This window comes from Thalassophryne amazonica, chromosome 17, assembly GCF_902500255.1.
Source record: "Thalassophryne amazonica chromosome 17, fThaAma1.1, whole genome shotgun sequence".
In the NCBI taxonomy this organism is placed as follows: Eukaryota; Metazoa; Chordata; class Actinopteri; order Batrachoidiformes; family Batrachoididae; genus Thalassophryne; species Thalassophryne amazonica.
In genome coordinates, this window is record NC_047119.1 from 35,356,559 (window position 1) to 35,375,184 (window position 18,626).

Genomic DNA, 18,626 nt, shown 5'->3' on the forward strand with positions numbered 1-18,626 from the left:
TTGAATAACTGTGTGGGCATGAATTTTTAATGTATATAAATACAACTTTGTAGAAATAATGTTTAATTTTACATTGTTGCCCCTGCCTCAAAAAATGGTAAAATAATAATTATTATTATTTTTAAAAAAAAAGGCAGGTGCACATTTTCTCCTGCACCTTCATGGGAGAAATACTAATAATGGAAGATAGTTGACTACCTTTTTCATCTGCATGGAAAAAATACCAAAAGATTCCAGAAATTAATGAAATGACAAGTGACTGACATCAGTTGTAGTCATTGGACTAGTCCATCTGGCCCACCCACAAGCACCAGGTGTGCACCAAAGTCATCTCTTCAAGACACAAACCAAGCTTGGAGACAATCAGCCAGTTAAGAAAGTTACTGCCCTCAAGGCTTTTACAACGAATGCTCTGTTGACCTTGACCTTTGACCTTTTGACCCCAAAGACAACAGGCTTCTTGGGGTCAATATACATAACATACGTACCACGTTTGCCGACAACTGGGCAATTACAAAAGAAGTTATTGCTCTCAAAAGATTTTTAGAAGGTACACGCTAGTGACCTTGACCTTTTGACAGTGAACTAAATAAATGTCTTGGAGTCGATATGTGTAATGCCTATACCAAGTCTGAGTGAGTGACTGACTCCCGGCACATAGTGACATCTAAAAACAGCTTTTTAACCCTCTAATATCCTCATGTTTTTCAGTAGAATGTAGTAGATATCAGCATGCTCTACCAATGACAGTGATGCACTTAATATATACGATTTATTTAGAGATTAACAGGATTAAAATGTTTGCTCATGCAGATGAATCTATGTTGTGTATACATAAAATCATTTTATCAAAAAGGACACATCATGGCATTAAAAAAGCTTCACGTGCACACAAGCGTTCGCAGCAGATCAGAGTACGTTGTAAAGTATCTTCATGCACAGTGCTGATTACATCTGTCTGTCCAAAAGACAGTGTTTTTACTCTCTTTCTAAAGATGAATTTACTAGGGGAGCTACGACCACTACCTTTGCGCACCCTTCCCTAGGACTAAACCAAAGCAACTTTTTTAGGTTCCTTAGATGACCCCAAAACACAATCAGGATGTTCCCAAAAATAAAAACTGACCTCAAGCCAGATGTCCAAGATGGCCGCCAAGATAGGGTTTTTCACTAAAACACCTTTAAACAACATATAAACAACGTTAAATATTACAGAGATTCAATGAGAAGACCATTGCAGGTCACAGCAAACTCATCTGTGCCTAAACTAAATTCATTCATGGGTTTAAGATTCAAAATGGCATCCAAAATGGCCATCAACAGACCCTTATCATTGAATCTCTGTGATATTTAAGTTGTTTATATGTTGGTGGGTGCAAAGGTAGTGGTCGTACCTCCCCTAGTAATTAATGACAGGACTAAAGATAAAAGATAAAAGTATCATTTATTGGACTGTGACAAAGATGGCCTCTGTGTGGTAACGACTGTAAAACCTCAGCTTTTCTTCATGGTGTGGTTGGTGACAGTGAGCTCTGGTGATGTTAAACCCACACTGATGGTCTCATGGGGCAGCTGGAAGAGTAAATTAGTGACAGTGAAGAGATGCATGATGAACAATGGAAGGGTTTCTCCATAAGTCAGAGGACTGACCAGCACTGGAGGAGCTACGAACAGGTAGTTCAAGGGATAGTGCAGCAAGTTGAGAACAGATGAAGAGTACAGATCCGCGTAACGCACCAGCTGGCTGGCAAACAGCGTCTGCCTGGAGCCGCTGCGCAGCAGGCTGCCCATCTGACCGTAGGAGGTGTCCATTCTGTTCGTCAGCACCTGCAAAAACACAGATGTCGCCGGACAGTGTAAAAGGATGTAACCTGACACACTGCAGATTAGCATAATAATACAGTAACATGCTTTTGGAGGGCGGTATGCATTTTCAGAGGCCCGACGTTCATGCCCAGTTGCCCAAAATGACCGATATTTACCAGTACGTCCCACCAGAACATTTTCACACGTTCACCCTCTTATTGCAGTGGTGGCAGGTGACCAAACCTTTTGGTGAACCAACCAATTCTGAGAAACTCTGATGTTTTGTGGGTATGGGAGTATTTCTGTTACATATGAAAAATTCAGTGAGGTATATCTTCTATAATACATTCCAATTCTAAGGTAGAACTCTACTAGTGTATACTAAGGTATATCTAAATATCTAAAAAAAAAAAAAAAAAGAAGAAGAGTAGAAAAGAGTAGAGTAGAGCCACTTAGGTGCCTGGTCTTGAGAACCAGGGATGGTAGGTTTGTATGTCTCACAGAATTAACATATAACATATGTTAATATCTTACAACATATGAACACAGAACATATGTCACAGAAGTCTAAAAGCTGCGTTAGTCCTAAATTATCTTTATAGTAGGATAATTTCTGTGCGCACACTCATAGAATTGTGGGAGTTTGAGAAAGTTCAACATGAAAACTCAAACACATCAAAATGTAAAAGTGGATAAAAAATAAATGTTTGTACAATATGACCCCTTTAATAATGGTTTGACTAATGCTATTTCAGTTTTCAAACCTGAATGAAAAACTACATGAATCATTTCAATCAAAACGTAATTTTTTTTATTATCTTTGAAACTATTAACTTAATTTTTGATCAGTGTCTCACCTTTATTCTGGTGTGGATGGCGATGATGTTGGGATATTGTTCACGACCGTTGGTGTGCTGCCTTCAGACAGAGAACACAAATGTCAACAACTATGAAGGTGACTGACATTATTTTAGAATTTATACATGTCAGTGTAATGTCTCATTGCTCATATCAGAACAGTTTGACACTTTTACCTCAGCTAATCAGGTTGTTTATCCCTGTTTGCCTGTTAACGGAGGGAATGGCATCCAGCGTAAAACATCCAGCGTAAAACATGTCAAATCAACATGCAAATGCATCTCAGATGTGCTGTGGTGACCCCGTGCATAACAGCCAAAAGAACTTACTTATTTTCCAATAATCTATAACACACACAGTAGCTTGATTTAAAATGTACAGTATCTGTGTCACAAGACTCACTTGTGAAGGTCAGCTAAGAAGATGTCAAGATTTTTCAGCTCTTCAAAAAGATCTGCAAATCATAGAAAATCATTAAAACTCTCCAAAAGGATTCCAGACATATAACAACAAAGATCCGTTTACTCTTACGTTTCTTATCTTCCCATACTTGCAACTCCTTGGTGAGCTCTGGGACGATGAGAAATGTCTTCCAGCCTTGGTGTTTCTTAGATTTGAGGATGTCACCAAAGATATGGTCTCCAACATAGAGGATGTTCTTACCTTTGACATCCAGCAGATCACAGACAATGTCTGAGGATCCTACAATCAGATCTTTATTAAATTTACAGATGGAACTAACATAAAACTTACTGTTGAAAAAAGAAATTAACCAATCAAAGTGGCACCCGTCATCAACTTCAAGGCATAAATGTGTCAAGTGAGAGGGCTTCTGTTGAGGAAACAGATGTGCATCACAGAGTGCACTACATTGTTCATGTCCTTGAACAAGACTCTTCAGGTGCAGGTGAAGTAACCTGTATCGGACTGGCTTCCAAACCAGGGGGAGTCGCAGACTCATCCACTTCATGCTACAGAATGCAAAGATAAGCACCAGCAGCAGTGGATCTCGGGACTTATGACGTACCCACTATATTTTAGTATTATCCTTTTAACCAGGATTCCTAAATTTAACAATATTAGCTGACATCACTGAATGGTCAACTGGTCCCATATATGGCAGGTTTTGTAAAACCTTATGTACCTTCCCTACAGCCAATATTAATGATACTTAGGACCATAGGATGTCAAAAATGCTTTTTAAAAAACATTAGAGCTACAAGGTTTTTTTTAGTAAAGCTGAAATATAGTTTCTATTAAGAGTATTGTAGATTTTTAAAAATTAACTTACTTAAAATGAAACTGATTCTTATGATCCAGCATCCTTTGTATGCAATTAGTTATTCCTTGTAGAGGTGTTCTGTTGTCATTACTAAAATAAATTAATAAACACTCATGCAGCCCTGCAATAGACCCAGTGACCCGTCTCCGCTGAGGCAGGCTCCAGCTCCCCCGTGACCCTTAACTGGAATAAGTGGGTGTAGAAAAATGAATGAATGAATGGATGAAAAACTCATGAATCTCACCTCCAGAGTACACTGTCCCATTTTGAAGGTCACCTGTGTAAGTTCCAATCCTAAGTTTTCCTGTGTCCTGTTTAATATGTAACATATAATTTAAACTTACTGCAGTTCTACATTTATAAAATATAAAAGCACATGACTCTTTCTCACCGTGTCCACTTGTCTTAGTACTGTTCCTTCTGCAAAGAACAGCGGTTTATTTGTATCCACAACAACAAGGTCGAAGAAGGAGCGCCAGGACTTTTTTTGTGGCAACAGACGAGTGTGAAGAACAAAGGAGAAAAAGACGGAGGTACGGCATCAAAACTTTAATTGCCAACAAGTAAAATTCACTAAAAGCAAAGAAGTCAAAATCAGAGCCACCTTACCTTATCAAGCAAGTATTTCATTATGAGCTTAAAGAAAATGGCAAAACAAAATGTTAGACAGGTGCTACTTTGAAATGAAATGAATCCTTGATGATACTGTTTGGTGTTTGTTGGAAACTTACCTCAGTGTAGATGTAGTCACTGTTGGTTGCAAGAAAAACCTTGGCCACCTTTTTAATCCGTTTCAACATTACAGGGAGATTTGGCTGTAAAGAAATTGTTCATTTATCCCACAACCAAAAAACAGTTATCATTCTTTTAAAAGATATGTTCACTTTTTAACAACCATGGTTTTATTAAAACATTCATCAAGCATCTGAGTTCTATAAACACTTCTAATGACACCTTCATTTTCAATGTCTTTATTTTTTTTGGGCGGGGGGGACATTAGGAAGGAATGAATGAAACTGAACCTACTTTGAAATTATGAAAGATATATGGCTATCTCAGGTTTTTGTTTTTAAATCTCCTAGAGTGCTGGTTTCTACCAAATCTCCACCAGCTTTTGAAGTTAGCATGAGCTAGTCTGTTATCCATAGACTTTATGTTATGACTCCTCCTAAAAACTTTATTCATAATATATTGACACAAAAGCAAATAACAGAATAAAACCTAACTGAGGCAATGTAAATTACAGAGCTACAACATGAAATACACTCCAAACCTCTCTGGTACACTGAAAAGAAAAAAAAAAAAAAACTTAAAAAAGTGCTACACTTTGTAAAACCTGAATGAATTAAGTTGTTTGAACTTAAGTTTGGAAGTTAGAGTTGATCTAGAGTTGATCTAACTTACAAACTTAAGTTCAAACAACTTAATTCATTCAGGTTTTACCAATTGTAATGCTTTTTTTTTTTTTTTTTTAAAGCTGGTTCAACTATTCTCTTTTTTCAGTGTAAGTTAGCTATTACCGAAGTGGCCCTTATTAGCTATTAGCCCATTTCACCTCTGATTACAACAAACTTTATCAACAAACAACAAACTTTACACCACAGTACTACCAGTGAGTAAACAGTCCACATAGAAATTTAATAATTTCACCAACAATATATTTTGTAAGTCAGTTTTTCTCAACCACTGGTCCGTGACCCATTAGTGGGCCCTGAATTTATTCAAGTTGAAGGTAATTTTTAGTATTGTACAATAGAGTACAATATTAATCTAATGTATGATGAAAATAAGATGTTTTAAACACATACAACGTATAACATGTAGCTATTATAAGAAATATATATGATTTGTTAAACTTTAAACATCATCAGTTTGACACTCTACATTTGACAAGTGAACATTCTACGCTGTGATGTAAGGACAGATAGTGAAAACCATAATTACTGAAGCAAAAAAAAAAAGTGTTTTTATTTGACCTAAAAAGACTAAAGTTCTGCAACAATCCAGATTGGCTTGTTTTAATTGTATTTATTTAATTCCTGGTCTCCCATCTGGAACAGGGAGTGATGTTACAATTCATTAACATACTTTACAATTGATTGTAAAATAATTGAGGACCTTTTAAAAATAAAAGTATGAATAAATGGGACTTAGAGTAGAAAAGGTTGAAAGCCCCTGTCGTAAATAATCATAAAAAGCAAGAACATGTTAATATGAGTAACTACACTATACATTTTTAAGGTTTGAGTTCATTCAGATCTCCGCTACAGGCTCTCCGCTGATGCCCATCTATTTCATTTTCAGCAACATGTTAAAATGGGGAACTGTCAAAGCTTAATATAGCATTCAGGCATTTGATTTCCAACATTTTAATATACATATACCAGATTGTAAAAGTAAACTTGTTCAATCAATTTGTTAAATCTATAACATTTCAGTTTACTACTCACATCTTTGATAACGTATTTATCCATATTCTTGAGTGTTGCATCTTTCAGAGTTCCCTATAGACGCACAAAGATATAACTGTTATTCAAGTGTGAGTTCCTTCGAGTGTTAATGCGTTATTAAAAAGGTCAGATTATCACAATTTACGCTATTGTGAATGTAGTCCATTGCATCGCGGACATCCTGGAACATGCTTCTGAAGGACATAAACAAGTCACCGTGCTGGTAACCATTCAACAGGCTGCAAGAAAGTTACCAACAGACACAAATCATTCACCGGTGAATTTAAAATTGTTGACGGAACACAGATGTATACAACAAGAAGAGTGGGAGCAGTAAAAAGGGTAAATGTTTGCTCACTTTTTGTATCTCTGGGAATTCGTGAAAAATTCCACAAGGCAGGCATAGAGGTATGTCTCTGCAAAGTACAATTACATAATTTAATTTGTTAAATGTGTTCTCCAGAAGAGCAACGTATTGTTACAGGTAGAGTGGAAATTAGGGTTAAAGGTTAAGGTGAGGTTTAACAGCATTCTGAAAAGTATGATACACATTTTTGCCATTAATATTATTGTGGCCGATAGGGGCCACAACACTAGCAAATGCAAAGAATACTTACAAATATAAACAGAACCTCCAGCTGCATCAATTCAACAAGAGGTAGTTTATCAAAAATGTCTTGCTAACTGAAGAAAAAAACAACCTACTTGTAAACACAGAGGACACAAACAAATTGAACCGATAGTACACATAACAATTTTATATGATAGCACGTCTACTGCAAATTCACACATCACACCCAAAAAGCCACAAACCATCAAAACATAATAGAAGTACCAGCAACCCAAAAAAGAGGATTCTGCCCTGATAACATTTACTGATTGACCATCTCATGCATCGCAGCGCTCCACTTGTGATCTCTACCTGATCAGCGGAACTGACTAAATTATTTTTATTTATTTGCCTTATTGTGATTTTACTCTTATGCTAGCTATGTATTTATTCATTTTGTTATTTAATTTGCAACACACTGAAGAATAAAGGTCAGATAACGTCTTCTGGACAGAAGCTTGTTTTTGTGTTCTCATAATTTCTGATGTGTTGTGGATCTTTGCAAAGTGTCTCTCATTTCACGCATGTCGTCTGAATTTTCTGTAACATGCTGTAGGTGACATTTCTTCGTGTTCTGTGTTTGCAAGCGTTTTTCAATTTGCAAGACATTTTTGAATGGAACAACCTGTTATTATGTTGATGCAAATGTTTGTTTGTTTGATGCGTAAATGTTTTCTGTACTTTCTATTGTCGTAATTTGGAAATGTTGTGGCCCCTATTGGCCACCGTACAATACAGCGAATAAACTTATAACATGAAAGGACATCATGTATAGAGCAGCCCCAAGAGGCTTCAGTGAATCATCGCTATTTGATGTATTGGATTAAAAATTGTGTAATTAATTTTAATAAATTTTAATGTGATAGGTTGAATACGTACATTTTTTCGTACACACAAGTTGTGAAATATAAGAAAGGGAAGTTTTCTTCATTTACAAATAACATATATTTAACTTATACCTACGTGTGTCCATTTATAGGTATTTAAATAATAATAATAATGCAACAATTAAAAAATAACAATAACAAATAATACTTTGTACAACTCTGTTCAAATAATCTTTACAATGCAGTCCAAATTAAAACACAAAAATTAAAAACACAATTATTAAAAACATGAAAATCAAACATGATATCAGTTTACACAATAATAATGTGTTCTGGGCCCATAATTCCAGACTCACACAAATAAAATAATAACAAGAGTAGTTATTACTTCTTGTACTGTAGATTTAAAAATATCTATTATTATTCCACTGGTGGGATAGGCTCCAGCCCCGCCCCCGTGACCCTTAATTGGAGTGAGTGAGAACTAGTGAGTGAGCGATATTATTATTCCAGCAATTTTCACACAAACTAATTCCATACAGTCAGTGTCAATGACAGAAAACATCATATGAATACATGTGATTTAAGCCTGTCTGACTATTGTGATTTTTTTTAATAATATCATAAAGGACAATAAAAGTTATTTGTACCTGGAAGATTAAAAAGGGTGTTGAGGATGTGGAAGCGGTCAGTGTCTCCTTTCTGAATAAAGTTGTTGGGATAATAACTTTGAATTTCTTGCCTATTAGGGAAAAAAGCAGTCCTGGTCAGTATACAATCAAATAAATAAATAAATAAATAAAATACAACAGTTGTACATGTTTTGATGGTGAGACAAAAATCTACAAGAAAGCAGAGTGAGCGCTTTTATACTGGAACATTTTTAATAATAACTCCAAAAAAAGTAAAATCACATTCTTTCTGTGATTAATGTGTAGGTTTCTGTTTCCTACAGACTCTTTCATAGCACAGTATTGAGATGAGGTAAAGTTGTATTTTGTCCATCACAACATCCATCAGGTAAAAATCACATTCAAAAAGCTCTGATTTGACAAAATTATTAGCTGTTGATTTTTTAACTGTTATTAAATAACAGAAGGATTTAACTAATATCCAAAGTATTCACACTCATGAGTGTTTCTGAAAACTTTTTAGAAGTGACTGAAAATTGAATGCAAATATATTGATAAAAACTGAATGACTCACGCAGTTTGACTCCGATCAGATCAGTCTTAGACACTCGATCAAAGGTGTTAATGGTTTATTCTCAAAAATGTATTGCACAAATCTGCATTGATTATGATGTTTGAATAATTATTCTGATTTGTGTCCATAATATTAATATCTCCACCATCAGATGGCATTTAAATATCATTTGGTCATGTGCTGCTGTATAATTTAACAGCATTTTTCTGATGCCTTCACGGACTCTGATACGTTACCCTTTGTAGAAGTAGAAGCCGTGACTGCAGGCTAAAATATTCCCGTTTGAATCCACCTTCAGCAGGTTCCCATACTTTGTGTCAATCACTAAACCGCTGAGGGTTCAAAGAAGAAACAGAGTTATTTACACATCAACTGAAGAAAAACAACCAGACAGCAATTTTTGTGTTCTTGAAAAGCTGAAAAACCTTTTCTTAATTTCTGACTTTGACTCAGCTGTTTTATTTTCAATAAATTTTTTCAGATTTTTTAAATTTTAGTATTTTTTATTTTCCGTCTTTGGCACAGTGTAGTTTTTATGTGTTCTCTGTTTTTTTTTTTTTTTAAAGGATCGCCCTACATGTCTATATAGAACTGAATTACTAAAACCTGCTGACTGCTGTTTCAAGTTCCAGCTGTTTTTTTTTTTGGGGGGGGGGGGGGGGGGGGGGGTTGCATCTAGTGGTTCATTCCCAGTTTTATATTTATCCTACAGTCATTACAGTGTTTGGTTAAGTTTGTGTTCTACAAATTGTTTCTGGGTCTGTCCGTGTAACTCTTTAGTAGTTTTAGTTCTGGTTTATCCTTTAAGTGTACACGTATAATTGGTTTCAGTCTTGTTTTTAGTGTTAATGAGCTTTAGGTTTATAATGCCCTAAATTAAATGGTTTTAAATGTCCTACTTTGGTTTTATTCTAATGGCTCATCAGGTTTACCCTACTTCCTGTTTTACTTTGACACAGTCTTATCTGTTCTTGTTTGGTTTGCTTTCTTCCTGTTTGTGCTCACACCTGAACTTATTCTGCCATCAGTGCACCTGTGGTCAGTTGTAATCACCTGCTTGTCTGTTTAAACTCTGCTTTTCAGATTCCTGCTTGCTGGTTCTTAGTTTTTTTTTTTTGTTTTTTTTTAATGCACCCATGGTTTTTCTGTGTGTTTGTGTCTTCTAAGTCAGATTTCCTTGTTTAGACCTGCATTTGTTTGTTCATGACCTTTGACCTTGCTGTTTGATTTTTGGACTTTGTGTTTTAAACAAAGATCACCTGTGTATGACCTTCTACTGTGCTTGACTTTGATTAAACATCACTTTTTGAGTGTGTCCTGCTGTAGTGGAGCAGAAAACGGTAAAAATTGTTCATTTCTGGAGTATGTGTGGCAAAATTGGTGCAAATACTCCTTCAAGACTCTTGAAAAACAAATGGCCACATAAATTTTCAATAAGTGAGCAGGTAGGGGACAACTGCAGAATTACACAGGAGTCACAATGTAAAAATGATCCAATCATATTGAAAACTATATCACATTATTTGTCTGATCATAAAGATTCCAAAAAGGTATAGTTTGGACTATCTGTGACTGAATGTTATGGAGTTAAAAACAACAAGAAGGTGACAAAGGTCAATGTCAGTTTGTACAGGGGTGAAAAGTTAAAGCTGCTCCGATTTTGGTAAAAAGTGGTGCAAATTATTGGTTGAGCCAATATGATTAATAAATGGAATTGTTTTGACTGTGTTGAATGTTTGGTCTGCAAAATAAAGGTGAAATAAAGTCGGCATCCATTGGATTCTATGACATGTAACATATGTTACCCTGTAACGTGACAACTAAGCATGACAGATGGTGCAAACTATTCCATTTTATATAACGCCTGAGTGGATCCTTGTCATTTGACTGGTACTTTGTATGTCACATGACATGGATTACTTGTCCCATTTGTATTGCATTGCATTTAGAGTGCAATTTGGTTCCATTTAGAGTGCAAATTTGATTCCATGTTTGGTACCACTGCAGTCTGCACACACACACACACACACACACACACACACACACACACACACACACACACACACACACACACACACACACACACACACACACACACACACACACACACAATCCACTCCGCTGTAAGCCGTATGGATGCATGAAGAGCTGTTCAGGTGAAAAGCTGAAAAGCTGATGTGATTTTTGGCTGGACTGAGGAACTACATGAAGTCTTCCTTTTTGTTTTTATGTAAGTCCAAAGTCAGTGCACTGCATCACCGGACTACAGTCACAATTTGGACTTTAGCAGCAGTGGAACAGTAAAATGTAAGTCCCTTTTCTGTTGTTTAGAAATTAATAAAATATCAAATGACAAGATCTAATTTAGCCGTTATATTAAAACAAATAATGAATTTTTTTAAATTCTTTGGAATGAATATTTCATTTGGTGAAAGCTGGAACAAACCATACAACATTCATTATTTGTATATTATATACAGTGGGGAAAGAAAGTACTTGATACACCTGCAATTTTGCAAGTTCACCCACATACAAGTTATGGAGGAGGCTGACATTTTCAGCGTATGTGCAGTTCTACTGTGAGAGACAGAATCTAAAAAAAAAATTCAGGAAATCGCACTGTATGAGTTTTAAATAATTTATTTGCATTTCATTGCATGAAAAAGGTATTTGATAGATTAGAAATACAGAAAATACTTGGTACAAAAACCTTTGTTTGAAATTACAGAGACTAAACGTTTCCTGTAGGTCTTAACAAGGTTTGCACACACTGCAGCAGGGATTTTGGCCCACTCCTCCATACAGATCTTCTCCAGATCTTTCAGATTACTGGCCTGTCTCTGGGCAACATAGAGTTTCAGCTCTCTCCAGAGATTTTCTATTGGATTCAGGTCTGGAGACTGGCTAGGTCACTTCAGGACCTTGATGTGCTTCTTACAGAGCCAATCCTTGGTTATCTTGGCTGTGTACTTTGGGTCATTGTCATGTTGGAACACCCAGCCACGACCCATCTTCAGTGCTCTGACTGAGGGAAGGAGGTTTTTGGCCACGATTTCGCAATACATGACCCCGTTCATCCTTCCCTTAATGTAGTGCAGTCGTCCCATCCCCTGTGCAGAAAAGCATCCCCAAAGCATGTTTCCACCTCCATGCTTCACAGTAGGGATGGTGTTATTGGGGTTGTACTCATCCTTCTTCTTCCTCCAAACACGGCGAGTGGCATTTCGACCAAAAAGTTCTATCTTGGTCTCATCTGACCACGACTTTCTCCCATGACTCTTCTGGGTCATCCAGATGGTCATGGGCAAACTTCAGACGGGCCTGGACATGTGCAGGCTAGAGCAGGGGTACCTTTAGTGCGGTGCAGGTTTTTAATCCATGATGGTGTAGTGTGTTACAAATTCCTCCTTGTGACTGTGGTCCCAGCTCTTTTCAGGTCATTGACCAGGTCCTGGCGTGTAATTCTGGGCCGATTCCTCACCGTCCTCAAGATCATTGATACCCCACGTGGTGAGATCTTGGAAGGGGCCCCAGACCGAGGGAGATTGACTGTTGTCTTGAATCCTTCCATTTTCTGACAATTGCACCAACAGTAGTAGACTTCTCACAAAGCTGTTTGGCTATTCTCCTGTAGCCCATTCCAGCCTTGTGAAGGTCTATAATTTTATCCCTGGTGCTCTTACACAGCTCTTTGGTCTTGGCCATTGTGGAGAGGTTGGGGTTTGTTTGTGTGTGCGCACATGTGTCTTTTATACTCCTAATGAGTTCGAACAGGTGCAGGTAATACAGATAATGAGAGGAGAACAAGAGGGCTTCTTAAAGGAGAACTAAGAGGTCTGTGAATGCCAGAATTCTAATGTATCAAATACCTTTTTCATGCAATGCATGCATTTTTTTTTTTTAGATTCTGTCTCTCACAGTAGAACTGCACATACGCTGAAAATGTCAGCCTCCTCCATAACTTGTAAGTGGGTGAACTTGCAAAATTGCAGGTGTATGAGATACACTTTATTGATCTCACGGTGGAGAAATTATGTTTACACTCCAGTTACCTCAGACAGCAATTAGTCCACAATTATTACTTGTTTACCGTAATAATGGCACACATCAGAATTAAAGACAGCACATACACATTTGACATTGTTTATGTGCACTAAATTTGAAGAAGCCCATTATCCAAATTGAGGCAAGTGGGTGAAGGTCACGCAGCAACCCTGAGTTGCACCACCGTCAGCTTGGGGGGGAGGGGACCAGCTGCAGCTAAAACCGCGCTGCCCCTGCAGAAGGGAAGGGATGATGTGAGCAGAAGCCAGAGTGGGGTGTGTGATGGGGGGTAGGAGGGGGGGTGGGGAGAGGGAGTGGAGCATGCTTCAGTCCTGTGAAACAGTTTATTGTCTTGTGAGTTGAGATAAGAACAGCCAAATGTTCACCAAGGCCAAGAAGACATTCCTCTGGAGGAAAACTGTCGGGCAATTTGTCCTTCAGGCTGATAAGCCTGCCGTGTTGTGGTTTGAGCAGTGAAAAACACTTTACAGCTTCACTTGAACAACCAAATCCCAATTATGAATTAAGAATATTCCCCGGCCTCCAAAATCTTCATCTTCATCTGCAAGGTGCGCATCTGCTCCAAGATGTCATCCAATATGTGTCTGAGTTCAAGAGTCATCGCAGTCTGAGAATGCACTGCCTTGCCCACCTCGTTAATCATGACAGACAAGCGAGGGCCGTGTTCTTGATGCCGCCGTCTTGTCAATTTTCCGGTAGATCAGGGCATCTTTGCTGTTTTTACTCCATAACTTACTTTACTTTATTTATTCATGAAGAAACATTTCCATGAACAAGGAACAATAGAAGATAAATCTTGTAACCATTGTCCCTAATAACATAAATTCATAAAAAAATCCATAAACTTCCACAGTTCCAACCGCAACACCACCTCCTTGTCAGTCACCAAACATCAAATAAACATCATTAAATATTTGTGTTGCATCCCTCTGTGTTGCCTGTTTAAACTCTGCTTCTCAGATTTCTGCTTGCTGGTTCTTAGTTTTTTTGTTTTATGCACCCATGGTTTGTCTGTTCTGACATATAAGACAGTTATGTCTTACATTTCAGCAGCTGCATTCACCTTTCTTCTAATTTACTGTATTCTCTCATAATTTTACCCTTATGCATTTTTTTTGAACTTGTAAACATTTGTACAACATTTAATGTCTTCAGTCAGTGCATTCCAAAGCTTAACGCCATAACTCCAAAACATTCAGTCATAGACAGTCCAAACTATACCTTTTTGGAATATTTATGATCAGATGAATAATGTGGTATAATTTTCAATATAACTGGAGCATTTTTAAATTTTGACCCCTGTGTATTTCTTCAATTGACCGCTACCTGGCCTTCTATTAAAAAGTGGTTACTCTGGTTTTCTTTCTTTTCTTTTTTTAAAGAGTAATGTCTAAGGAGTATTTGTGCCACATTCAGTGCTTGTTTCACCATTTGAAAGCTTCCTCTGTAAATATTCTGTTATCTGTTGCACTACTGGTTCTCTGCTTTTGGGGTCACAATCAGAACCCAACCACAGCAGCTGACAGTGATAATGCACATTCCAAATTGTGTTTACTGGACAAATTAATGAAACTAATAAAATACAACAAAATAACATAGTGGTAAAAATAAAAAATAAAAATAAAGGTTGAGCTGATTTCCTTTCAAATTTCACAGTGCATATGTATAAATTATGTTGAAAATGAAACATTTTAATTTATGGAGCTAACACAGCAAAAATGATCTTTATCCGTTTATTTTGTAAAAACTGAGCCACTGGGACAATTTAATTACATATTACATATAGTTATTGCGCCATGTCAAATACTGGCTTCTGGTGTGCAATGTGGAAAATTAATGTAAGAAATTTGCTGCGTTAGTTTTGAATTTTTCTATGCTGAAGACAGCAAATGTGAAGAATTCATTGTTTTCATGTTTGTTTTTACCCACCAGGCTTTTTCTTAAGTGTTTAATGTTTTGCTCCCTCAGTAAGGATGGTTATTGATGTGATGTGAATTATAACAGTGAGAACAAACCGTGTGGGGAAGTTGGAGTCATAACTGTAGCGTATAATCTCATGAGGGTAGCCAATAGACAGCAGCCTGTCTCTTATCAGCACAAAGCCTAGGTTCTCATAGTCAGGAGATTTATACACTGCAAAGACACCAAAAGAATAAAATGACATAATTAAAGGGTTGTGCCTTATTGAATCCATGTGAAATTAAGAAAAATCATTTTTTAAATGGCCAATCTCATAATGTTGACAAAAAAAATTTAGAAAGTCCTAAATGCACCAGATCCAGAGTCATGCAAACAAAGTAATGTTCTTTCTAGGAGACAACCGATATTCGGCCAGACTGATGATCGGTACCGATAATCGGCCGACCTCTAGTTGTTTCCGGGTCCGTGCCTCTCCCTTCCTCCAAGTTTTTTAAAAATTGGTCCACATGTTTCGAGAAATCTGGTGTCGGACCTGGTGCAAGTAAGTAATTATTGTGAAACTGTTTCCAGCCCAAAGGCTCGTTTGGTGACAATATCACCTACTTGCCAGTGTGTAGTCCATGTCAAAGCCGTAGCATCTGATGTTCCCCAGAGTCAGACTTCTGTTGACAAACACCCTGTCATCAAAAACACACCATCACAAAAAGATATCTACAGTCATGTTTCACCACTTTGGGGTTCAGGAGATAATGACCACAGAGAAAACGTCATCCCCTTTAACAAAGTTATGTGACTTGGTGATGAAAGTGATCACAAGCCTGTTAGTAGAAGCCAGAAATTAACCTGTTAGGAGGCCCATTCCAATAAATTAAAAAGAAAAGGTATTAAATCATCTAAGACATCATCTTACAGTTAGTTATATGAGAGCAAGTCTTATACCCCGTCACACATAGAATAGCGCAGAATTACAAATCGGCGCATATCCGAAAAAATGTTGAAAAGTTTTTAAAATAATGATACTAAATCATATTGAAGCCAAAAATATGAGCTGCTCATTTATAAAACTGCTAATCACTGTTAAAAATTGCTACATCATAAAGAATAACTTAGTATCTCATAAAAAATTAAGACTTTCATAATTATGGCTTTGTGTCTCATAATTATTATTTATAGATTAACATAATTGTGATGTCTTCCTCTTTTTGCTTTGTAAGTTATCTAGAAGCCGTGATTTAGTTTCTCATAATTCTGTACTAGAAACTAGGACACCTATCGGGATATTTATTAGACAGTACCTCATATGTCTGAAAACCTTGTAGTTATGATTAATTTCAATCATTATGGTTTCTAAGTTTTAATCATGACTTTGCCATATTTACTACTTATTATCTCAGGACTGTGCTTTCTTCTTTTGCTTATGATCTATATCATATAATTTTGGTTTACTAACTTTAAATCTTTAGCTGCCAATATTATGACTTAATATCACTTAATTATGATGTAATAAAGGCTTATTTTCTTGTAATTACATGCTAGTATTGATAATTATGGGTTTTAACTTGAATTTATGTCTTAGCATTTCCAAAATAATCATGGTGTGGGCATTCCTATTCAGCGCTATCAGAAAATGCTTTCTAATTATGACTCATGTCATAATTTTAAGATGCTTCATATAAAATTATTTTATTTATTTATTGGCAAAATTAAGCTCACAAACTTTCAGAGACATGGATTTGTTTTATTTGTTTTTGCTCAACTGTTTATGTCACATTTCAAACAGGGTGGAAGCGGCTGATCTACATCTCTGAGATCTGTGTATTGTTTCCTCAGATATAATTTTAAATAAGTATTATTAACATCATAACATTCTGACAGAAAACAAAACTTGCCCAAGGCATCAGTTTGAATCTCACAAAACTTCTAGAGTTTGATGCATTTCTGAGGCATCAATATTTAGATATGCAACCCCCCCTAAAAAAAATGTTTTGGACTTGTTCCCTCATTTTCTAAATTGTAACTATTATTGGAAGCTCCATTAATTTTGTAAAACTGTTTTAAGCAAATAATGTGAATGTTAGTTGAGAAGCTGAAACTCTGTAACAGAATTATATTACTATTTATAAGCAACCGTAGTTTTCTGTAGCTGTACTGCTAAGGTTAAAACATGTTTGATGAACATGGATGTTTACTTCTTAGTATTCACACTCAGTCATTTATGTCTATCCTTGTATTTTAACAAAATTCTAATTATCAGATTATTTATTACAGAACAGTACTGTCGACAACAAGAAAAATTGTGTCACTTTGTAGCCAACAGTAAACATTTAAAACATATTGTATTATTTTCAACATGAAAAATCCAAGACATATTGAGAAATGTTTATTTACACACTAACACATACAGGTGGGCCAATAAAATGTTACCACTTTTGTAATCCACTGAATAGGAGCGTGGATTGAACACGTCATCAATTATTGAACTGTGCGGAAAAACAAGAGACAAAGTGGGAAAACTTTTGGTATCAAATGTTATTTGATGCTTCTGTTACAAGTCTGTAATAACAATTTTTGAATAAATCTCATTTCATAAAATTGTGTAGATCAAAAATGTGGTAACATTTTATTGGCCCACCTGTATGTACATGGTCACAGTGTTTCAGTCGATCATTTGCTTTAACCTGGGGCCCAGATCTAAAGTTCTTCAGGCCATAACTGGCCCCTGGGCCTCCAGTTGATAAGTTCTGATCAAAGTCAAAGGACTCACCTTTGGTCAGAGGTTGTGTTGGTGTTGTGTTCATCAAAGGTGTTTGATTCATCTGTGTCCACTGTGTCCATTTGGACCCGGTCCAGCCTGTAATTGGAGGTTGCTATCGTTGGGGTTTTCTTGTTTTAAGTCCGTCACTGCTGAGTCATTTAAAATGAGTGATGTTTCTCTCGAAGCTCTTCCTTGAGACAGGTGGTTGCGTGTTGATGAATGTAAACATCAGTGAGGACGCACACGCACAGCTTTAGGATTTTTGTTTGTGTGGGGTTTTTTTGAGCTGTTGCACATTTCAGTGTGTAGATTGTCTTATCAGAAGTGCACACATGTTGGCGGGGCCGCTCGCCTGCGTAACTGGGAGAAGTTCAGCCTGTACTCTGAGTCCCACTGTGACCCAAACAGGTTTTTGTTTTTTCCGCACAAATCACATTTAAAGTACTCCATGTGCTTTCAGATTAAACACGCCACAATTCAGCAGGATTTCTGAGCGGATTAACACCCAGTTGTTGTCCTGCAGCGATCATGGAGTGTCCTGCACTCTGGATGATCTGATTCCCATTGGTTTATCCTGGATGTTATGCATGCAGACCTCAAAGGTCAAACATGGCTTTACACTACAAGGGCAAAGTTGAACAAAGTGTAAATGTCCAAAGCCCAATCCATTGTGGAACATCTTCCAGTTTAAGATAAAACAAGGGTTATTTTATTGTCAAACAGCCTTTAAAATCTAAATGAAGAAAACTTTACTGGAACTGTCGGAAAAACCTAAATACAGCTCAAATCATAGAAGAAATGTTGAAAAGTACAGTGTTTGATTTAGGGGTGTTTGTCGGCTCAAACT

General features: G+C 36.7%; 1 protein-coding gene across 6 annotated transcripts; it reads right to left on the reverse strand.

Moving 5' to 3' along the window:
• Positions 1–1,425: 1,425 nt before the first annotated feature.
• On the reverse strand, positions 1,426–17,874 carry nt5c2l1 (5'-nucleotidase, cytosolic II, like 1). 6 transcript variants are annotated; one of them, XM_034192040.1, is made up of 17 exons: positions 17,789–17,874; positions 15,628–15,701; positions 15,120–15,237; positions 9,276–9,371; positions 8,484–8,575; positions 6,755–6,812; positions 6,542–6,635; positions 6,397–6,450; positions 4,678–4,761; positions 4,556–4,582; positions 4,338–4,427; positions 3,418–3,496; positions 3,196–3,327; positions 3,067–3,118; positions 2,664–2,724; positions 1,651–1,827; positions 1,426–1,572 (listed from the first exon to the last, which is right to left on the reverse strand). In XM_034192040.1, exons 1-17 carry the CDS (start codon positions 17,857–17,859, stop codon positions 1,495–1,497), a joined length of 1,437 nt encoding a protein of 478 aa, XP_034047931.1. In that variant the 5' UTR covers positions 17,860–17,874; the 3' UTR covers positions 1,426–1,494. The 6 variants fall into 6 exon arrangements, 4 of the variants coding, with proteins under 4 accessions (XP_034047931.1, XP_034047932.1, XP_034047930.1 ...); XM_034192041.1 differs by lacking the exon at positions 3,418–3,496 and adding an exon at positions 4,191–4,257; XM_034192039.1 differs by lacking the exon at positions 3,418–3,496 and adding an exon at positions 4,191–4,257 and having other exon boundaries at positions 3,196–3,366.
• Positions 17,875–18,626: the final 752 nt, after the last annotated feature.